Source organism: Staurois parvus, unplaced genomic scaffold (genome assembly GCF_062004578.1).
Source record: "Staurois parvus isolate SC_StPar_1 unplaced genomic scaffold, SC_StPar_1.0 ptg000064l, whole genome shotgun sequence".
Classification (NCBI taxonomy): Eukaryota; Metazoa; Chordata; class Amphibia; order Anura; family Ranidae; genus Staurois; species Staurois parvus.
In genome coordinates, this window is record NW_028317860.1 from 5,778,702 (window position 1) to 5,799,733 (window position 21,032).

At 39.7% G+C, this 21,032-nt stretch overlaps 1 protein-coding gene across 1 annotated transcript in view; it reads left to right on the forward strand.

Moving 5' to 3' along the window:
* Window positions 1-14,298, forward strand: part of NAA16 (N-alpha-acetyltransferase 16, NatA auxiliary subunit) — a 51,545-nt gene extending 37,247 nt beyond the window's left edge. The window contains exons 15-20 of the mRNA XM_089668810.1: window positions 298-491; window positions 2,186-2,294; window positions 4,269-4,367; window positions 4,451-4,594; window positions 6,457-6,554; window positions 9,459-14,298. Coding sequence (XP_089524936.1) covers window positions 298-491; window positions 2,186-2,294; window positions 4,269-4,367; window positions 4,451-4,594; window positions 6,457-6,554; window positions 9,459-9,659 — 845 coding nt within the window. The 3' untranslated portion in view covers window positions 9,660-14,298. The remainder of the gene's footprint in view (window positions 1-297; window positions 492-2,185; window positions 2,295-4,268; window positions 4,368-4,450; window positions 4,595-6,456; window positions 6,555-9,458) is intronic.
* The last annotated feature ends 6,734 nt before the right edge of the window (window positions 14,299-21,032 follow it).

Genomic DNA, 21,032 nt, shown 5'->3' on the forward strand with positions numbered 1-21,032 from the left:
ATGATTTTATTAATGAACTGCTGCTCCTTTCTTGTGCATTCTCAGCCTGGGGTGGGTCCTGAAGTACAGTTTTAAATTTGACTGTGCTACAAAAAAAATCTTTAATCCTGCACACAAAAGTAAGTATAATTGAATGTGCATCAAGCAGCCAACCTTTAAACATCTTGACTGGCATCACATGGTTAGTTTTCTTCCATCCACACATGCAAGGTTCCATGATGTCAGAATACACTGGTCAGTGGCTGCAGCTAATTATGCCCACAAAAGTAAGAATATTTTCTGTTCATTTTTGTACAGAAAACCTCTCAGCCAAGGAACTAAAAAAAGTTTTAAGTAAACAAAGGAGAGCTCAAAAGAAGGCTAAACTGGAAGAAGAGCGAAAACATGCAGAGAGAGAGCGACAGCAGAAAAATCAGAAGAAAAAGAGAGATGAAGAGGAGGAGGAAACAAGTGGGCCAAAAGAAGAACTTGTTCCTGAAAAACTGGAAAGGGTGGGCTATTCTATCACTTTAGATGATGATGGAAAAACTGTATTATTATTGAGTTTATGAAAAGAGTAAGGTGTCTGTTTTGAAAGGTAGTAAACATTTTGAACTGTTTTAACAAATTGAACTGCATCTGTTACTACTCTGACAAGCTGTGCGTTGGTAGGATTAAGACCTCTTTCACAAGGGCATACTGATCTCTACACCCGTGCAAAGGGCCATCCATTTGCATTCTAATTTGTGCTTCAGATCCACGCATATGTACAATTAGGGATGCATTTGGAGATATATGAAGGTCTGTGTAGCTGCCCACCTGTCATTCATTGAACAGTCTGCTCACATGTGGCTGCACAGAGCAAGTGTAAATTCTGTGCGGATGAAGATGGCCCTTTATTATCAATCTGTACACCCACATGAATGAAGCCCATGTCAATTATGTTATTAGACACAGTTCACTAGTAATATGCAGAGAACATATTACATCCAAACATTGACTGTATATCCCCCAAAAAATTTTTGTATAGTTGCTGACAAATCACATTTTTGGTTTAAATCTTTTGGGAAATTCAATAAGATCATCTCTGGCCTGTCCAGCTGATGTGGCCATCACAAACCTGAATGTTGGTGAGATTCTCCCCAGATGGGTCCTATGTACTGCAGAATAAACAGATACAATGGGAATCCCACTGAGTGTCACTTGTGTTACATATTTGTGAAAGCGTGAGTAGATACAATGAGGCACGAAGCTATGTACAGTACGATCCGTATTATCCACCATGGAATACTCGGTATCACGATCACCTCCTCCTTCCTTTTTCAAGGGCTCAGGTGTGGAGAAAAAAAACAGATGCCAATAGTGAAGTACTGCAGATAAAGTTTATTAACTAAAAGTCAAAATTCTACTTATAAAATTCTAATGTTAAAATCCCCTTGACAAAGTCTGTTTAGCTGAAACATACGTCGGGGAGGAGGAGTCTGTGCTAACGTCACCCACTTCTGCTGCAGCCAACAGCAGCAGAGTTGTTGCTATATGCGATTTTGACATTGGAATTTTGTAAGTAGAATTTTGACTTTTATCAATAAACTTCATCTGCGGTACTTCACTATTGGCATTCATTTCTTCTCCACACCTGAGCCTTGAAAAGGGGAGGAGGAAGTGATCGTGATACCAGGTATTCCGTGGTGGACAATACAGATCGTATTGTACACAGTTTCGTGTCTCGTTAGACCACCTATAATTTGGGGTCTATACATCTGCTAAGAGGCTGTTTTCTGTTTGGTGGATTTCACTGGATGATTTAAGTTGATGGAAACTATTTCACGGAGGAAAGCTTAAGGTGGATTCGTGGACTTTTTATTTTGTCAAAAATAATTATTCACAATTATTGCTTCAAGAATAATTGCTACACTCATAGACACATTTTTTGGGTTTATGGTTTTTTGAATGTTATATTTATTCATTTATTTATTCATATAGTCATTTATGCTATGTCTAGGTTTCTAGAATCAAAGTGATAGAGGTATCTCTTTTTGTACTTTCCCAGCTAGCTCCAATATTGCAGTGCCTAACTCCTGAATTGTACTTTGTTGCCTTTTCCTGCTGTTTACATTGGATTTTATTGTTGTTTGTTGCCTTATGGTGCCTTCTGGAGCATCACTGTGGCTGTGTTATTGACTCCTCATTATTGTGTCCCAAACAGGTTGAGAATCCCTTAGAAGAAGCTATCAAGTTTCTCACACCATTGAAAAGCCTTGCAGCAAATAACATATATACACACCTACTGGCATTTGAAATTTATTTTAGAAAAGGTAACTAAGCGATCAGCCTTGTGTTTAAGAATTCATTTTTTTTAGCTCCTTTAACTCCTAAATGTTTAGAGATAAAATTCTTTCTGAATAGATCACATTTTGAAGAGTTGACATGCTCCATTTTTTTGTAACTTTTTTTAAACCACCCCACATGCCAAACTTTATTGGAAGTATTACGAGATCCCCTGAAAATATTATATGATTTGTAGCTGGCATATTTTTCATACCTGCTCATGAATGTCAACTCTTACAATTTTTTGTCTTGTATTGTTTTTATTAATTTATTTACTATAGGTATTTATATAGTGATGACAATTACCGATGGGCTTTATATATATTGAACATTCACATTAGTCCCTGCCCTCAAGGAGCTACAATTCAAAGTCCCTACCTTACATGCATAAATACACATACTACAGCCAATTAACTTACCAGCAGGTCTTTGAAGTGTGAGAAGAAACTCAAGCACCTAGAGGAAACCCACACAAGCACAGGGAACACATGCAGACTCCATGCAGGTTGTGTTGAGGTTGGGGTTTCTGAAATTGGCATAGGTGTAGTGATTTAGTGGTTAGCACTTTTGCCAAACAGCACTAGGATCATTGGATCCAATGACCCTAGTGCTGCAAGACATAAGTGCTAAAAACTAAAACACTATGCCCATGTCATATTTATAAATTGATAATATAAACATAATATAGTCTTAAAAGAAATACAATGTAGCCTTCCAAAACCTTTTTGCTTTGGCTTATGCATTTTGTACTGTGTAATTTTATTATGTGCTACATAAAGTAGGAGAATAAATAATTAGAATAGACCATCCATGGTACATCCATGAATGGGTTAAATAAAGCTGAATGGTGTTTGTAATACACTAGTAAGCGTAACTGCCTAACCAGATAATATTTTAGTTGGACAAAGCAGGAGCTTCTCAAGAGGCATAGTGGGAGCCGACTGTACTTGGAGGGATGGTGGATCTGCAATTGATTGTGGATCATTGGAAGAAGGGATGGAGCAAGCCAATTGTGGATCAAGGAATGAAAAAATTAGGTGTAGTAGAAACAGGGTAGAAACTGATAATGGTTGGAGGAGAGAAGAAAGGTACTGACTATGAAACATAAGGAGAGGAGGCGCAGCAGCTATTTGGGGACCAGGGAGGATTTAGAGAGGTAGGGATGTCAATTGAGAAAAGAGGCAAAATTAAGCTGATGGTGGATAGGGGGAAATTTAGGCTAAGGTAGAGAAAATGGGCAGAGTGGGAGCACACCGTAGACAGGAGATAGAGGAAGCTGAGAGAACAAGAGGTAATCCATTTGGTGGGAGTGGGAGCCAATGTGGAAGAGGAAGGGGGGGAGATCATAGTGAGGGATACAGAGCAAGATCTAATCATGGACAGGGGAGAGTGGAGGAAAAGCAGGAATTGTCGATAGAGGGAAGAAAGGGGTTTATTTGTTAAAAGAGGTTCACTCAGAGTCTCTTTCACTTCTGCATGTAAACTAATCAGCTTCCAGGTTTTATTGCTAAACCTTAATAGAACAAGCTGAGGTTGGAAGCTGATTGGCTACCATGCACAGCTGCACTAGATTCTGAGTGAACCAGCTTTAGTAAATCTACCCCAAAGGAAAATTGGAAGTAAATGCAGTGTTGCTTATTCAGTATGGCAAAATTCCATATGCAAAGTGCAGTCATCCACATAAACTATTCAAAATGCTTGATTTAGTAAGCTAAAACTTACTAGGATGCTGTACGTGTCTGCATATGATCGTTACTGTTTGCAGTTTTTGTAAATACTTAGTCATGATGTATTTTGGGCTTCTATGACTTTGAATAAAATAACAGAAACAATTGATACTTTTTTTTTTGTTAGTGCAAATAAAAAAAAGTATCACGGACAGTACTCAATTGTTTCTGTCGCAAATGCACTAATACGGCTACAATCACCTCGAATACGATAACAATTATTTTTTTTCATAGGAAAATTCCTTTTGATGTTGCAGTCTGTGAAAAGGGCATTTGCCATTGATAGCAATAACCCCTGGCTACATGAGTGTTTAATACGGTTCTCAAAATTAGGTAAGCGGGTATTATTTTTTTTATGCAATGAATGCACTTTCTGTGCCATTGAATGTAACTGATGGTCTATTCCATTATTTCAGTTTCAGATCACAGCAATCTCCCAGAAATTGTAAATAAAGTCCTCTTACATGAAATGAAGAGTATCTTTACTAACAAGGATCTGGAGAGCTTCAATGAAGAGTTTCTCAGAAACAATTCTACCTCCATTCAGCATTTGCTTTCAGGTACAATGGCCTTGTTGCAATTTTTCCACTGGTGTAAAATACAATTGCAGTTTTTACATTTTGACTTAAATGAAGCTTGAAGAGTGATTCCACTTTTGATGAGAAAAAAATCCCAATCCACTCTGGGTGATCAGTGTACATTACAGATACACTATATTGCCAAAAGTATTGGGACACCCCTCCAAATCATTAAATTCAGGTGTTCCAATCTTCTCCATGGCCACATGTGTATAAAATCAAGCACCTAGGCATGCAGGCTGCGCCTGCAAACATTTGTGAAAGAATGGGTTGCTCTCAGGAGCTCAGTGAATTCAAGCGTGGTACCGTGATAGGTTGCCACCTGTGTAATAAGTCCATCCGTGAAATTTTCTTGCTACTAAATATTCCACGGTGAACTGTTAGTGGTATAACAAAGTGGAAGCAACTGGGAACAACATCAAATCAGCCATGAAGTGGTAGGCCACGTAAAATGACAGAGCAGAGTCAGCGCATGCTGAAGTGCACAGTGTGCAGAAGTCACCAACTGTCTGCCTAGTCAATAGCTAAAGACCTTAATGTGGCCTTCAGATTAGCACAACAGTGTGTAGAGAGCTTCATGGAATGGGTTTCCATGGTCAAGCAGCTCAATCCAAGGCTTACATCACCAAGTGAAATGCAAAGCGCCAGATGCAGTGGTGTGAAGCACGCCGCCACTGGACTCCAGAGCAGTGGAGACATGTTCTTTGGAGTGACCAATCACGCTTCTCTGGCCATTCGATGGACGTGTCTGGGTTTGGCGGTTGCCAGGAGAACGATACTTGCCTGACTGCATTGTGCCAAGTGTAAGTTTGGTGGAGGGGGGATTATGGTGTGGGGTTGTTTTTCAGGGGATGGGTTTGGCCCCTTGGTTCCAGTGAAGGGAACTCTCAAGGCTTCAGCATACCAAGACATTTTGGACAATTTCATGCTCCCAACTTTGCGGGGACAGTTTGGGGATGGCCCCTTCCTGTTCCAACATGACTGCGCACCAGTGCACAAGCAATGTCCATAAAGACTTGGATGAGTGAGTTTGGGGTGGAGGAACTTTACTAGCCTCCACAGATTCCTAACCTCAACCTGATAGAACACCTTTGGGATGAATTAGAGCGGAGACTGCGAGCCAGACAGAGACATAGACACACACAGTGGGGTTTGGGAGCAAAGCATGTACGAGTGCCCCCAGAACAATTGGCTTGCTGTGGGGGAGTAGTCCAGAGTGCGGGTGGGGGGACCTAAGAAGAACAATTGGCAGGGGGGAGTAGTCCAGAGCACGGGCGGGGGGGCCTAAGAAGATGAGAATCGAGATTGCTCTGTGCAAAACCCTTACACAGTAGGTAAGTATACCATGTTGTTTTTTTTTCTGTAATGTAATCCTTTATTATCACTTTAACATTTCATTACAATATGGCTTATGTAACAATTGTGTAAATGTTATATTACTTTTATTTGCAATTTTGTTCCCCCAGAAAAGTTGTTGCCCATTACAGGGTACCTATATTAAGTTTCCTGCTAATTAAATAGTGGCTAGATTTCAAATTCATACAGCTCCAAGCATCTGCACTTCAGTTTTTATCAAGACTGCCCCAGGAACCCTAAACACTAGAAGACTAGGGCATGCTATTATACAAATACTGAAATGTCAACTCATTTGCCATCCCCTCCCTCGCTTTGGCTAAATATGATGGCCAGATCCCTTACCAGTACTGAGGGTACAGGAAGGACAGGCCAGTTACCTGGTATAAGTTAAGTTACCAAATATTTAAATGCAATTTTTTTTTCTTGTTTAATAGGCAAATCATAATAATCTGCAGCTTGTGGCATCATTCATTTTTTCTTTTTTGCAGGTGCGAAGATGATGTATTATCTTGACAAGTCAAGACAGGAGAAAGCAATTGCCATAGCTACAAAACTTGAAGACACTTTAACTGATAGAAATGTTCAGGTAAGGCTAGCAGTCGTGTGGGATGATGACCCCCAGTAAACAATGTTGACACAAAATTTTTCTTCTGATTTTGTATTTACTTGAGCAGAAGGCTGTTTATTTCCTAGGATATACACTTTTTATACTACCTTTTGTCTTTATAGTTATCTTTGGCATTGTAATGACGTGATTGCTTATCTGAGAAGCCTGAGACTAGGACCTTGCAGGCAGGGTTTGAAATAACATGTCAGAAGCATACAACTCCTGTACTGCTGCGTATCTATCACCAAAGTAAGAACTGTATGTAAAAGTTCAGTTTTAGCAGAGAAGGATCAGGCCTCCTCCTCTGCAAGACTAGACTTTGTTGCGTGGCAGGGCTGTGTAAATACCAGGACTGGATGGACAGAAATTATAAATTCTTTGTTAAGTAAAGCAGCTCCCATGTACAGAAAGAGAGGAAAAAGCTAACTGCTTTTGAATTAGTAGCTCCATTGTGCATGTGTGCACACTGGGTGTGTGTGGGGGGGATATAATCAAATTATTTACAACACTTTTTTTTGGTGATATGGTCCCTTTTAAAATGGCATGCACCAGATTCGCGAAAGCTTTTCAGGTTAAAGTACTTATTACTACTACTTTTAGAGTCTTGTCACTATGGCTGTAACCGATTCAAAAAGAATTACCATTAGTTTGAAGATTAGGAAACTGTCTGTAATTAAGACCAACTCTGAAGTGGCATGCAAGACGCCAGTGCTCAGAGCGGGGCATGTCTGTGCTGGGAAGCTATCGTGAATGTGACAGTTTCATGCACAGGGCTTGTGGTTGCTAGGATGCCACTGACTGTCTAGCAACTGATTGCTCTTCCCCTGCCACATTCAGCTGCTGGCTGTTAAATGTAAACAAAGGGGCAGGGATGCTTGTGATGTGATTACCAATGGCAATGGCCATCTGTATACAGTGACAGGAGTTTCCTAGCCAGCAGCTGAATAGGGCCAGGGATAAGTCATTGTTTGCTGGGATTTTGTAGGGGACCTAGTCTGCACTGAGCTTGGCCTTAGTGGTACCCCTCCATTCAACAAACTAATTTCTTATCTATTACAGGTACAATCATTTCTGATAGGTGCCACAGAATTCTTTCTGGGGGTTGGTTCAAAATGCTACCTTCAGTTTCCTGAGAGGCTTCAGAGGAATTTATACCAGTTTTGATGGAGAAGGCAGGATTACATTGCCTGTTGGGTTTTATAACTCTTTAGAACTCTAGAGGGAATATCCATCTTGCACTTAGCAGTGACAGGTTTAACTTTCTTTTTAGCCACAAAAGAATTATTCTTATGCTGAAAATAATTATTCTTATGCTCCTGATGATCTGATAAAAGCACTGGTCACAGAAATGTAACACCCTGTGATGGTGTAGTGTGTGAAGAGTTAGCTTGGACAATCAGCTGAACAGCTCTGAAACCACATACCTGAAGAGGTGGAATTTTCCAGGTTTCATTTCACTTTAGTTTGTTTGGGCCGAGATGGACCAAACAAGCTATTTTCATTAAAACAATGTGGATGTCGTGTGTTCTTTATTGCACCGCAATAGTATTGTCTACATTCAGTAAGCGGCGCTTTGTCCTGGCAGCAGTTCGGCCAGGACATCCCACCTGCTGCTGGAATTAAAGAGAGTTGGACTGAGTGCTTCTCGACCATTCAGGAGAAGCCTTGTATTTTTTATTTTGGCATACAAAGCTTCCTCTGATTCGCTAAGGTGGAAACTGTGATGTCATCTGCCTGCTCTCATTCTCAGCCAATTAAAAAAAAAAAGCCTTGAATTCTATGATAAAAATACAATTCTCCTCAATAGCAAAGAAGCACTCAGTGCAACTCAATTTAAAGGCAAATTGTCTTTATTGCATTTTTGCATTAAATTTAACAAGATAAAGTAAAAGGAATAGTGATAACATATACATGCCAGTAAATAAATATACGGAAATCACGAATGAGGAGATGATCCATGAGAGTAAATATAAATCGTTCCAGACATCGAAAAGATAAAAGGATCAACAGCAATTATTACTGAGATATTTATATATATATATATATATATATATATATATACACACACACACACAGAAAAAACATAGTTTCAAGGCAGGTATCCCTGGGTGAGACTTGAGGAACAAAAAGAAATACCTCTGTATAACTCAGTATATAAACCTACAGAGAAAAAAGACAAAAAGAATATAGAAAGAAAAGAGAGAAGCCAGTATTAACGTCAGTAAAGGACAAGAAGGGAGAGGGTTGGGAGGCGGGGACAGCAAGAGACCGAGTCGAAGTGGTCCACCACCAGGACCCGCGTGACTCAATTTAAGGAAGTCGCCTGTACTGCTGCCAAAACTCAGGTCACTAATGCTACTAGAGTGCATTACAACACACACAGCTGCCACATCATTTACTAATGGAAGTACTTGAAACAGAGAATTCTACTTTTAGTCGAAAAGGGTTGAACCCTGCACTAGTCCATTCAAAAGGGAAAAACCTACTATGTTGTCACAGTTGCATATATAAGTATAACCAACATAGGCCTTATGTAGATTGCTTATTTACATGCTGCTCAATGTACATACAGCTATTACAGAGTACAAAGCTGTAAAGTAGTACTGTATTGTATGTGCGTGTATGTATATATAATATACTTGTGTGTGTATGTATATATAATATATATACTTGTGTGTGTGTATATATATATATATATATATATTTATGTGTGTGTGTATGTATCTATCTATCTATGTATATACACACACACACTTCTCTTTTTTTTTTTTTTTTTTTTAATCACATGAGTATTGATTTGACAGTATTTTATATATTGCTGTTCTAAGTAAAACTGACAAAACACCTTCATCTTTACTTATTTTTACCATTCTTCTTGTACAGAGTCTGACAAAGGTCTTGGAGGCCCTGCTTGATGGCAGTTTTGGAAGCTGTAATACTCAGTATGAGGAATACCGGGCAGCCTGCCATAAACTTTTCCCATTTACACCTGCCTTTATGTTATCTGCAAATGAGGAAGACTGTAGCACCGGACAGATAAACCACACCGCCATCAACCATGATGTACTCTGCAACGAACTCTAACACAGAAGGCCCAATTTCAGGACAAAAATGTTCAGGGTTCACGTGCATTGAAATGCATGGCAGATCTGAATGTGGTTCGCTTTGTTGTCATGGCCTTTTGGCCTTCTATAATTTCTCTCACTGAGCCTCCCAAAGAAAGGCCAATAGAATCAGTATCTGTCATGTTTGCAAATGTACAGTCTTCAGTCCTTTTTTTTTTTTTTTCATTTTTTTGAAGGAGTTTTTAAATACTCCCTCTTCTGCAATATGAACATTAAGACAGGGCAAAATGCTTTCCTAGAATGTTGCAAATCTAGTATAATATTTTGCATCATATGTAGCAGTTTTAGTTGGGGGGAGAAAGTACTCTTAGCTCAAAGATTTTTACATTTTTGGATTGATTTTAAAAACAAAACAGTTGAAAATTGTAATTTTTATGAATTCTCTTTAGAACAATGCTAAGTGTCAGTGACCTGTTCAGGGAAGCACCTCAACCATGTGCTCTGAGCAGGCGTACTTGTTTGCCAACCATAGACACCGATCAAACACCAATCACTTTTAATTTTAAAAGAGAATGCAACATATCAAGGAAGCAATATCAAAACAGAATGTCTGTGTTTTCTTGTAACTTGTGTGCGTTGTAAGGAGAGTTTTCATTGGCTTTTAAACCGGTCAGCCAAATAAGCTGTCCCTGTGGGTTGCTGTTGTTTTCCTTGTTCAGACTCATTATTCTCGTTGTCTTAAATATAGGTTGAGAGCAAAATCATAATGAGGCCTTCTGCAATGAAGATGATTTACAAGTGCTGTAATTTGCTCAAACCACCTTTTGATGCCTGGATGTAGTATTTTAGGAAACCCAAAGCTACCATTGAATCAGTTGCCACTGTGGACCTCAACCACCCATTCTAGGCCAGGTGCTGAAGTTGTTCTCAAACCACTTTTCAAGATCCTATAATAATTTATCATTATTTGATGATATCCTGTAATATTTGATCACTTTTGTGTCATGACTGAGATATCCACCAGTCCTGGAGCAGTAAAACAGCTGGGGGTGTATGTAGAGGTGCATGTTCACCTCTGTGGTCAAGATAGAAATCATTATAGAAGACATCTGTTTGACTATACAAGATTGCACCATATAGATGGCTGCACCCTAGTCATGCAAGAGCAGGTCTCCTATTACAAATGCTATATAACATATAACAGTTCTTTTTCCTTAGTAAATCAGACCCACTGTGTTTGTATTGAGCTTCTGAATCTTTTTAAAGTATATGTGCCTTTGGCGGCACAGCTGTAATGCTGAAAAAGCATATGGTATGCTCACAGAATTGTAATATACATAGGTGCGCACATGCCAGAGTGTATATAGATTGAATTTATTATGGTGTTTAGTATGGAATTACACTCCAGTATCCAAGCAGAAATTTGATATATTGCAGTTTAAATGTGGAGACTGCATTAGTTTTCTTTTTTAAACTATTTTCTCTGACTTTCACCTTGTAATCTTACCAGTAAATCTGGTATTTTTCAACAGACAAAGCTGTTCAGCAAAAGCGGCTGTTAGATTGCTGAAACAGACCACTTAACTCTGACAATAGTGCTTACAGTTATCAGCTTTAAAAGAGAAGTATTTTTTTTATTTTTTTTTATCATACTTAACTAGGTGGATACAGCATCTGCTGCTGCATCTGTCCCCCCCTGACTAAGGGTGAAAACTGATCGGTCAGTTATCCCTGACGCTCTGAGCAGAGAGCTTTGACTGACGGTCACCGCTGTCTACTCTGCCCCACGCTTACTGGAATGCTGGGTTGTGGAGAGGGCAAGAGCGACTAGCTCAGGCTTGTCTCCTGGGTGGATCCTGACCGTATGGTCGCGATCTTTCCCCAGCCTGAACCAGTTCTGTGATATCAGCCAACAGCAAGCTTTAGCAGAACTAACTGCACTCCTGTGATCCGCAGAAGTACAGCCAAACAAGATTTGGCTGTACTTCATCTTTAATGTAAATCCTTTATCCCAAAAGGAAAAAAAAAAAAACTTAGCTGGAGTCCTGCTTTAATTTGTTAATGAAGTCCATCTAAAGCTGCTAGTTCATCTAACACTACAACATCACCTGACTGACAGTGCTAATGTCGAAAGGTGTCTGCGTTGCTCCTACAGTGGCGTGGAGATGCCATAATATAGGAAATGTGTTACTGGCCAGATCATCAGGTGAAAATAAAGGGAGAAAAATGCAGCCACCACATTTAAGGATTGGTAAACTGCAATTTTTTTTGGTTTAAAGCCATGTCCTGCATAAAATATTTAATTTTCTCTAATCTTTTGGGGTTTGTCTGTTTTAAATAAACATGCCATGTAGGACTAAAGTTAAAAATGACTGTAAAAATTAAAAACACATACTATGTAAAAGACTCAGAGAACTGTAAACGGAGTACTGTTTTGTATTGTACTGTGCACATAGACAAACTATTTGCATTTTTTTCTATGACCACATAGTATACAGGGCTTTGCATATGCATTTTTTTGCTTAACATGTCGATATGCACATTTTATTTTACACCTTATAGGAGCAGAAGGCACATTTACAGCATTATTTAGATGTTCAGTGCATGTGGCCAACTAGGACTGCACATTATGCATTGATACATCAGTGTGCATGGGGCCCTGAGAATACAAGAACACTGTAATTATTATTATTATACAGGACTTATATAGCGCCGACAGTTTGCTCAGCGCTTTACATTATGGAGGGAGACAATACAGCAACAATACAGTTCAATACAAGAGGGATTAGAGGGCCCTGCTCCTTGGAGCTTACAATCTAGGAGTGATTTATTCCTGCTCTGGTTCATACGCTTTGTAAATCAGACCCAGTTTTTGTATTTGATTTGGTGCTGATGCAAATGCTTGAATTTTTATCTCATCAGCCAAAAAAAAAAATCTGTCTAAAAATAAAATCCGTTCTCTGTATTTTGTCAGGAAAGGCCAGAAGCCCAGTGGTTGTTTTTTATATCCACATCGGCAGACCTGGGCTTTTTGTATGTATTTTTTATTATTTTTCTATCACTACCATCATATCTGGGCCTGATGGCCATTTTAGTATGGTAATCATATCTGCATCGGTATTCTAGGATAAAACCTAGATGACGAAAGCTGACCAGACATGGTTCAGTTGGTTCAATCTGGTCAGCTAAGGATTTGATCAGCTAAAAACCTGTTGCCAATTATTTGAACTAATCTGAGTGCTGTACCAGGTGCTTTTTTTTTTACACCATACTTTGGGCCTTTAGGCTCCTTTCACACAGAGCCAAATCTGGATTGCTCAGCAGGGGGATCTGTCCACTGATCCCCTGCTGAGCAGAGTAGATGGATGACATGTCCATGTCTGCTCATTTTATGTAGAGCAGGCATGGACACAGCCCACTCTGCTCTATGGGCAGTTGGGAGTAAATGTTAGTTTACACACTACTGGCCTCCGATCTGATCTGCCTATGGAAGGGGGATGGACCTGCTTACACTGTTTTTTTTTTTTTAGCGGACAGGGGACACATATGGAGTATCTGAAAAACTAACATTTGGACCCGATCAGATCACTGTCTGAAAGGAGCCTTATTTTGAAAATCTGCAGGTGGCCATTGTGAAATCTCTCATAAAGTATGCTAAAGAAACATGCATAAGATGTTTATATAGGTTTATGTATTGTATATAGTACATAAAAGTGTATAGAACTATCACGTTTTATAGCATTTTTGTTTTCAGGACTTGGAAGCTCTTTAGGGAGAGGAACTGTGTGTGGATATGTTAGACCATCAGATAAGACCTGTGTAAATGTGAATGGGTCTAAGATGATAGGACTACTCCCTTACCTTCCAGTTTTATTGTTTAGAAAACCTAGCCCCTCACATAGCAGACTTTGCACTTACGTGCTAAACTGACATAGGACTGGATAATTATTTGACTGTGTAGGTTACATGTTGCACCTAAGCCTACAGGATCATATATTTGAGAAAGCCCAAGCAGAGATGGGGCCTGTGTACAATGAGTGTTTGTACTGGAGTTTTGGGGAACACTGACATTTTAGGCAATTTGTTTTGTAATAAAAGCTTGGTTCAGTCCTTTGTTTTAAAGGCCAGACATTTATTTCATTTGCTGCCATTCCATGAAAGTGATCTTAGTGATTTAATGGAAAAGTTTTCATTGCGCCATCCTCTGCGATCTTCAGTCGTGTGATTGTTCTTTGGAGACTGTAAACCTGGAATAATCAAGATGGTGATTGGTTTGTTCTACAGCTCTGCACAATGGATGGTATTTCTTCCAGGGGTTGTGTGTAAGCCAGTGAGACAAAGTTAAAACTGATCACTACGATATCTTAACTCTCATCATAGTGGCATCTGAAAATTCCAGTTACTCCTGGGTTTGGTTGGTTTGGGATCTCAAACTTTTATCAGCTGGTATCACAGCACGTGTTTTATCTGTTCATTGCACTGGAATTGTGTGGCGTTCATAATCCTTTCCTTTTCTTTACAAAATCAGCGGCTGTTTTATCACACTTTGTTACATACGTTTACAGCTGTACCATGTGTTATAACCTTTTGCATTGCTACAAAGAGGTTCTATTTATTTCATGTGATATGGATTTATAAATAAATTCTTTGTAAGAGTATTGGCTCCATTCTTTTATTTACCATAGTGACATATTGAAAAAGATCCAATCATAATTTGAAATGAGCAAACATTCCATAATCTTAAACCAAATTCTTGATTGCAAACCAGCCTGCTATTTTCTAATAAACTAAACTGCAACAATATTTCTTTTACCAGCTGTAAGTGTCCACCCCCCTCCCACAGCGTTGGCAGCCCTGACAGACTACAGATCAAGTACAATACCAGAGCTATATGTTTGGTTGTTGCTGCTCTTATGGTCTAATATTTAAATGCATTCCAGCCCTCTTACTCTAATCTTTAATAATATTTTCATCAAAAATCCTGTACATATGATACAATAATGTGGAAAGGAAATCAAATAACTCCACAATTAACAAAAAAAAATTATAAATAAGGATAGTCCATATAGTGAATGAATAACAAGTGAATGAATGAGAAAGTCCACTCAGATTTATTTTCCACCAATCATTAGGATTTATCCCCTGTAATCTCTAATTATCTATTATATAGATGGAAGCTCACCAGAAGATCTTGACCCCTTACAAGGTAAGTGAGTCAGAAAGCACATTCCCCAACTGGGTATTTTGGAGTAAACAGGATGATCATGCCTATTTCTCCATGGAAAGGATTCACACTCGTACACGGACTCTTTAGATGTGACAAAATCTATCTCCAGGATTATGCTCTTCCTTCCAATCTAATAATCACACAGACCCATATACTGTTTGCTCAGGATTATTATAAAGCATATATATATATATATACACCCAGAATAAAATATCAAACCACCTCATGTCAGTATCTCTACTTACCAGACCTATTTACCCCTTGACCAAGAAGTGGCTTTGATTAGCTTTTTACACACAGACCAAATTGATCCCCTTCATCAACAAGGTGAGTAAAGGCCTGTTTTATCAGTATCCTGTCGAACAGTACCCCTTCTTTAGTGATCCTTCCAGTCACATAAAAGGGCTGGAGATCCACCAAACACTTTTTAGAAATTTATTTTTCTTCTATTCAGCTAGTCCATGTCAGCCTTCAATCTACACCTCTCAGTTCAAATGATGCCAAAAGGGGTGAATTTAAACTTCAAAATACCTAGGGAATATGCTTTCTGACTCCCCTTATCAGTATCTTCTGGTAAGCTTCAATCTATATAATAAATTCAGAGATCACAGGGGAGAAATTATAGTGATTGGTGGAAAATATATCAAGTGGACTTTCTGATTCATTCACTTGTTTATTCATTCACTTTATGGACTACGGTTATTTAAAATTTGTTCACATTAATTTTGTTGTTATCCGATTTCATTTCCACATTATAATATATGTACATACAATTTATGATGAAAGTGTATTATTGGAGGTTAGAGTAGTACTGGAACACATTTAAACATTAGATTATAGGACACTGTGGAGTGTTTGTTCCAGCAGCTGCATTAGGATATTGGGGAATGTGTTATAGTTAGTGCAGTGTATCATATTTTATTAGTTTAATGGTCCACCAAAATGCCTGTAAATTTCCACTCCTTTTCCCAGTGGATTGGGAAGATGTTCTTTGAACCCCTTAGCTTTATATATTATGGCGCTTACAATCTAAAGGGAGGTTGGAGGTGGTACAAACGTAATAGTTGCTGGCGATGATCTGATGGAGGTTGCCGAAGTACAGTTTTTAGGTGAAGGTGGGGTAGGCTCAAATAGATGAGTTTTCAAAGATTGCCTAAAGACAGACAGAAAGATGGAAGAGGTTCTGGAGAATTCCTGGAGGTAAGAAGGAAGGTAGAGAGCAAGATGTTTTGGAAGAAGCGGAGAGGACGATTTGGATATCTGCAGATGAGGCTGGTAATGCTGCTGGGGACAATGTTGTGGATGCCTTTGTATGTTGTAGTTCGTATTTTGAATTTTATATGTTGTGCTGGTGAAATTCATCAATGGATTGGCAGAGAGAGGGGTTACAGCCACGGATTGGTTAGTAACGAGTAAAAGCCTAGCAGCAGCATTCATTATAGGTTGAAGGGGGATAGCCTGTTTAAAGGTAGGGCAGTGAGGAGGGAGTTGTAGTCAAGGTGGGAGCTAACCAGGGAGTAAATAAGTTGGTGTGTGTGTGTATATATATGTGTATATACAGTTGTGTTCAAAATAATAGCAGTGTGTTGAAAAAAGTGAATAAAGCTCATAATCCTTCTAATAGCTTTTATTTCCATACACACAAATGCATTGGGAACACATTCTATTTCAAATCAAAACATGAAGAAAAATATATCAAATTTGTGTTGTTCCTCTAAAAAAATTGAAGAAATGTGAATATTAGACTGTTCAAAAAAATAGCAGTGTTTGTATTCTTCTTTACAAACTCAAACATTCACTATAGAAACTGAAAAATGTTTGAAGATTTTGCTTTCCTTCGAATCACCTAATTAATATTTAGTTGTGAAAGCACTGTTTCTGAGAACTGCTGTACATCTGTGTTGCATGGAGTCAACCAACTTCTGGCACCTGTGAACAGGTATTCCAGCCCAGGATGATTGGACTACATTCCACAGTTCTTCTCCATTTCTTGGTTTTGCCTCAGAAACTGCATTTTTGATGTCACCCCACAAGTTTTCTATTGGATTAAGATCCGGGGATTGGGCTCGCCACTCCATAACATCAATCTTGTTGGTCTGGAACCAAGATGTTGCACGTTTACTGGTGTGTTTGGGGTCGTTGTCTTGTTGGAACACCCATTTCAAGGGCATTTCCTCTTCAGCATAAGGCAGCATGACCTCTTCAAGTATTCTAATGTATTCAAACTGATTCATGATCCCTGGTATGCGATAAATAGGCCCAACACCGTAGTATGAGAAACATCCCCATAGCATGATGCTTGCACAACCATGCTTCACTGTGGCTTGAATTCAGTGTTTGGGGGTCGTCTGACAAAATGTCTCCGGCCACTAGACCCAAAAAGAATAATCTTACTTTCATCAGTCCACAAAATGTTGCGCCATTTCTCTTTAGGCCAGTCAATGTGCTCTTTGGCAAATTGTAACCTCTTCAGCACATGTCTTTTTTTCAACAGTGGGACTTTGCGGGGGCTTCTTGCAGATAGCTTGGCTTCACATAGGCGTCTTCTAATTGTAACAGTACTCACAGGTAACTTTACACCTTCTTTGATCTTCCTGGAGCTGATTGCTGTCTGAGTCCTTGCCATTTTGGATATTCTTCGAATGGTAGTTTTTCACTTCCACGTCTTTCAGGTTTTGATTGCCATTTTAAAGCATTTGCGATCATTTTAGCTGAGCAGCCTATCATTTTCTGCACTTCTTTATGTTTTCCCCTCTCCAATCAACTTTTTAATCAAGGTGCGCTGTTCTTCTGAACAATGTCTGGAACTACCCATTTTCCTCAGAATTTCAGAGAGAAATGCACTGTAACCAGCATGTACAACATTTGCTGCCTTCCTTAAATAAGGGCAATAATAGTGGCCGGAGACAGTTTGTCAGACGACCCCCAAACACTGAATTCAAGCCACAGTACACTGTGAAGACAGTGAAGCATGGTTGTGCAAGCATCATGATATGGGGATGTTACTCATACTATGGTGTTGGGCCTATTTATCGCATACCAGGGATCATGGATCAGTTTGAATACATCAGAATACTTGAAGAGGTCATGCTGCCTTATGCTGAAGAGGAAATGCCCTTGAAATGGGTGTTCCAACAAGACAACGACCCCAAACACACCAGTAAACGTGCAACATCTTGGTTCTAGACCAACAAGATTGACGTTATGGAGTGACCAGCCCAATCCCTGGGTCTTAATCCAATACAAAACTTGTGGGGTGACATAAAAAATGCACTTTCTGAGTCAAAACCAAGAAATCCTACTGTGTTCAGGGACCTCCTACCTACAGATCCATGAGTCCTCATGTGTTCAGAGACCTCCCACCTGCAGATCCATGAGCCCTCCTGTGTTCAGGGACCTCCCACCTGCAGATCCATGAGCCCTCCTGTGTTCAGGGACTTCCCAGCTGCAGATCCATGAGTCTTCCTGTTTTCAGGGACTACCCACCTGCAGATCCATGAGTCTTCCTGTTTTCAGGGACTACCCACCTGCAGATCCATGAGTCCTCCTGTGTTCAGGGACTGCCTGCCTACAGACCCATGAGACAAACTGTGTTCATTCATTAGGTACATTTTTCACCTCTAGGTCTTCTTCCCTGACACTTTTCTGTGTGAATAAAGTGGGCCTGTCAGTCTGCATGAGATAATTCCTGACGTCACAATATACATTGGCAGTTACTTTTTTTTTTTAAATTACAAATCCTTCCTTAATATCCAGTCACTGGCATCAGGGACTGGACTTGTCCCTCCTCCAGCCTGTGATTGGACAGTGAATGGAGAAGCCGCACCCTAATGAGTTCATCTCTCTGCTCTCTCCTCCTATCTGCATGCTGCATGCAGTTTATCAGAATTGACTGACTCCTTCTGCTGCTTCTCCCTCTCCTAGGTCACGTTCCTGTACTCACAATGCTTGCATTTACAAGAAAACACATTCAAAGCTGAACTCCGGGTAAAAGAGCTGAACACATGTATGTAGCACACATATAGGAGCTGTTCTACCTGCCAAAGGATTTGTTTTTCTGTCCACCCAGTCCTGAGATTTATATGCCTATGCCACACAGCACAACCCTGTGTAGCAGGGGAGGGGGCAGATTTGTCTCTGCTGCTATTAACCAATTCACTGCCAGAGCCATTTTTGCTTTTTTTTTTTTAAACAAACTAACAAAATCTTTTAACCCCTACCACCTGCCCTGTGGTCCTTTTAAAAGGTTCTGAAAGCCCTGCCAGCTACCGATAGTCAGTACGCTGGGTGGTAAAGCTCACCCTTTTTGCCATCGCATATATGTGTTATGTGGGAAGCAACCATAACTAAAGTAAAAAATGTTCACCTACTCTCTAACAGGCTAACTCCAGCGCCAGATCCTTACAGGGAGAGGAGCCAGTCTTTGGCCGTCTTGATTGGATGGTGCAACTCTGTATATTCTGCAGAGGATTGTGAACAGGCAAGTACGTGTATTGTATTACAAACAAACAAACAGCAACTGCCCCAATCTATAACTGGCCTTTGTAGCAAGGAGCACATGGAAGGGTGACATATGTCAAACAACAACAAAAATTCCTAGCTCAACTTACCAACCATTCTGCAACCAACAGAATTGTCCTGTCTAACAGTTCAAGTTACAAACGGGTTTAGTTTGCACACATTTGCAAATACATGCATAAGCTGCAGAGCCTCTTGATGGCACCCCAATATTCTGCAGTCCTAACTCTATAAATCTTGTGTAATGTATTGCAGAAAGAGACACTGAATGCAAAGAGCCTGCTTATTTGTACATTTTAAACAAAGATATATACTATAGTACCAAAAGTATTGGGATACCCCACCAAATCATTGGATTCAGGTGTTTCAATCACCTCCATGGTCACAGGTGTATAAAATCAAGCACCTAGGCATGCAAACTGCTTCTACAATCATTTGTGAAAGAATGGGTCGCTCTCAGGAGCTCAGTGAATTCAAGCGTGGTACCATGATAGGTTGCCACCTGTGCAATAAGTCCGTCCGTGAAATTTCCTTGCTACTAAATATTTCACGGTCAACTGTTAGTGGTATTATAACAAAGTGGAAGCAACTGGGAACAGCAGAAATTCATCCATGAAGTGGTAGGCCATATAGAATGACAGAGTGGGGTCAGCACATGCTAAAGCGCACAGTGCATTTTACAACAAAAAAAAAAATCAGGAATTGTGTTTACACTAAAATTAATTTTAATGTATTTCCCCCCAAAAATATTTATTTTATTATTAGCTGCGAAAATATCCTGCGACATAAAAAAAATTAAAATTCAACTGCCACCATTTTATTCTCCAGGGTCTCTGCTTTCAGAAAATATATAGTTTTTTTGTGAGGGGTTACATTCATTCAAAAAATGCAGATTTTAACATATGTGAAAAATAGTTCTGGTAGTAATACAATGCACATAAATGCCGCAATAACGCAACACACTGGTGGGAATGGGTCCTACAGGCTGGTGTGACCACTTTACCGATAAAAGAAAATAAAAGCAATTCAAACAGAGAGAACACAACAAAACATGTATGACTGTGAGTATGGATTTCACTTATAATCACCTTCTCAAGGAACGCTGTCAGTCAGGGCCACACTGCAGCAGTAAAAAAAAATTTTGAGAGAAAATTTGCAATTATAATGAAATCACAGCTCATCGGTAATGGATTCATGGTTGGCCACTCTCTACTCCTCTTACAATAGGAACAGATGTGAATCATCTATCTTCTCTATCTGAAGGAACAAAATCACTGAGTAATCTGCTCAACGTCTTCCTGGCACTAATTTGCATTAAACGCCTAATTGGAATCCCACTCAAAAAAAGCTGGAAGGTGCGTTGTCACTTCTGCTGCTAGAGAGAAAAGAAAAATCACACGATCCCCCTCACATGTGAAGCTTGAAAGTACAGCCAAGTGAGGCACAGAGCCATGCCTGTGAAAACGCTTTATCACGCTGTAAATTAATCAGTGATTGGGCGGGAATTTCCGCTTCCGCTGCTATCCTGTGATCGCCTAGGCAATCGGAAGCAGAAGTTGCCCCCCCCTCCTCCGTCCCTCCCTGTAGTTCTCTGGGACACGTGACATGTCCCAGAAGACTATGGGGCCATTCACAAAGCGCAACGCT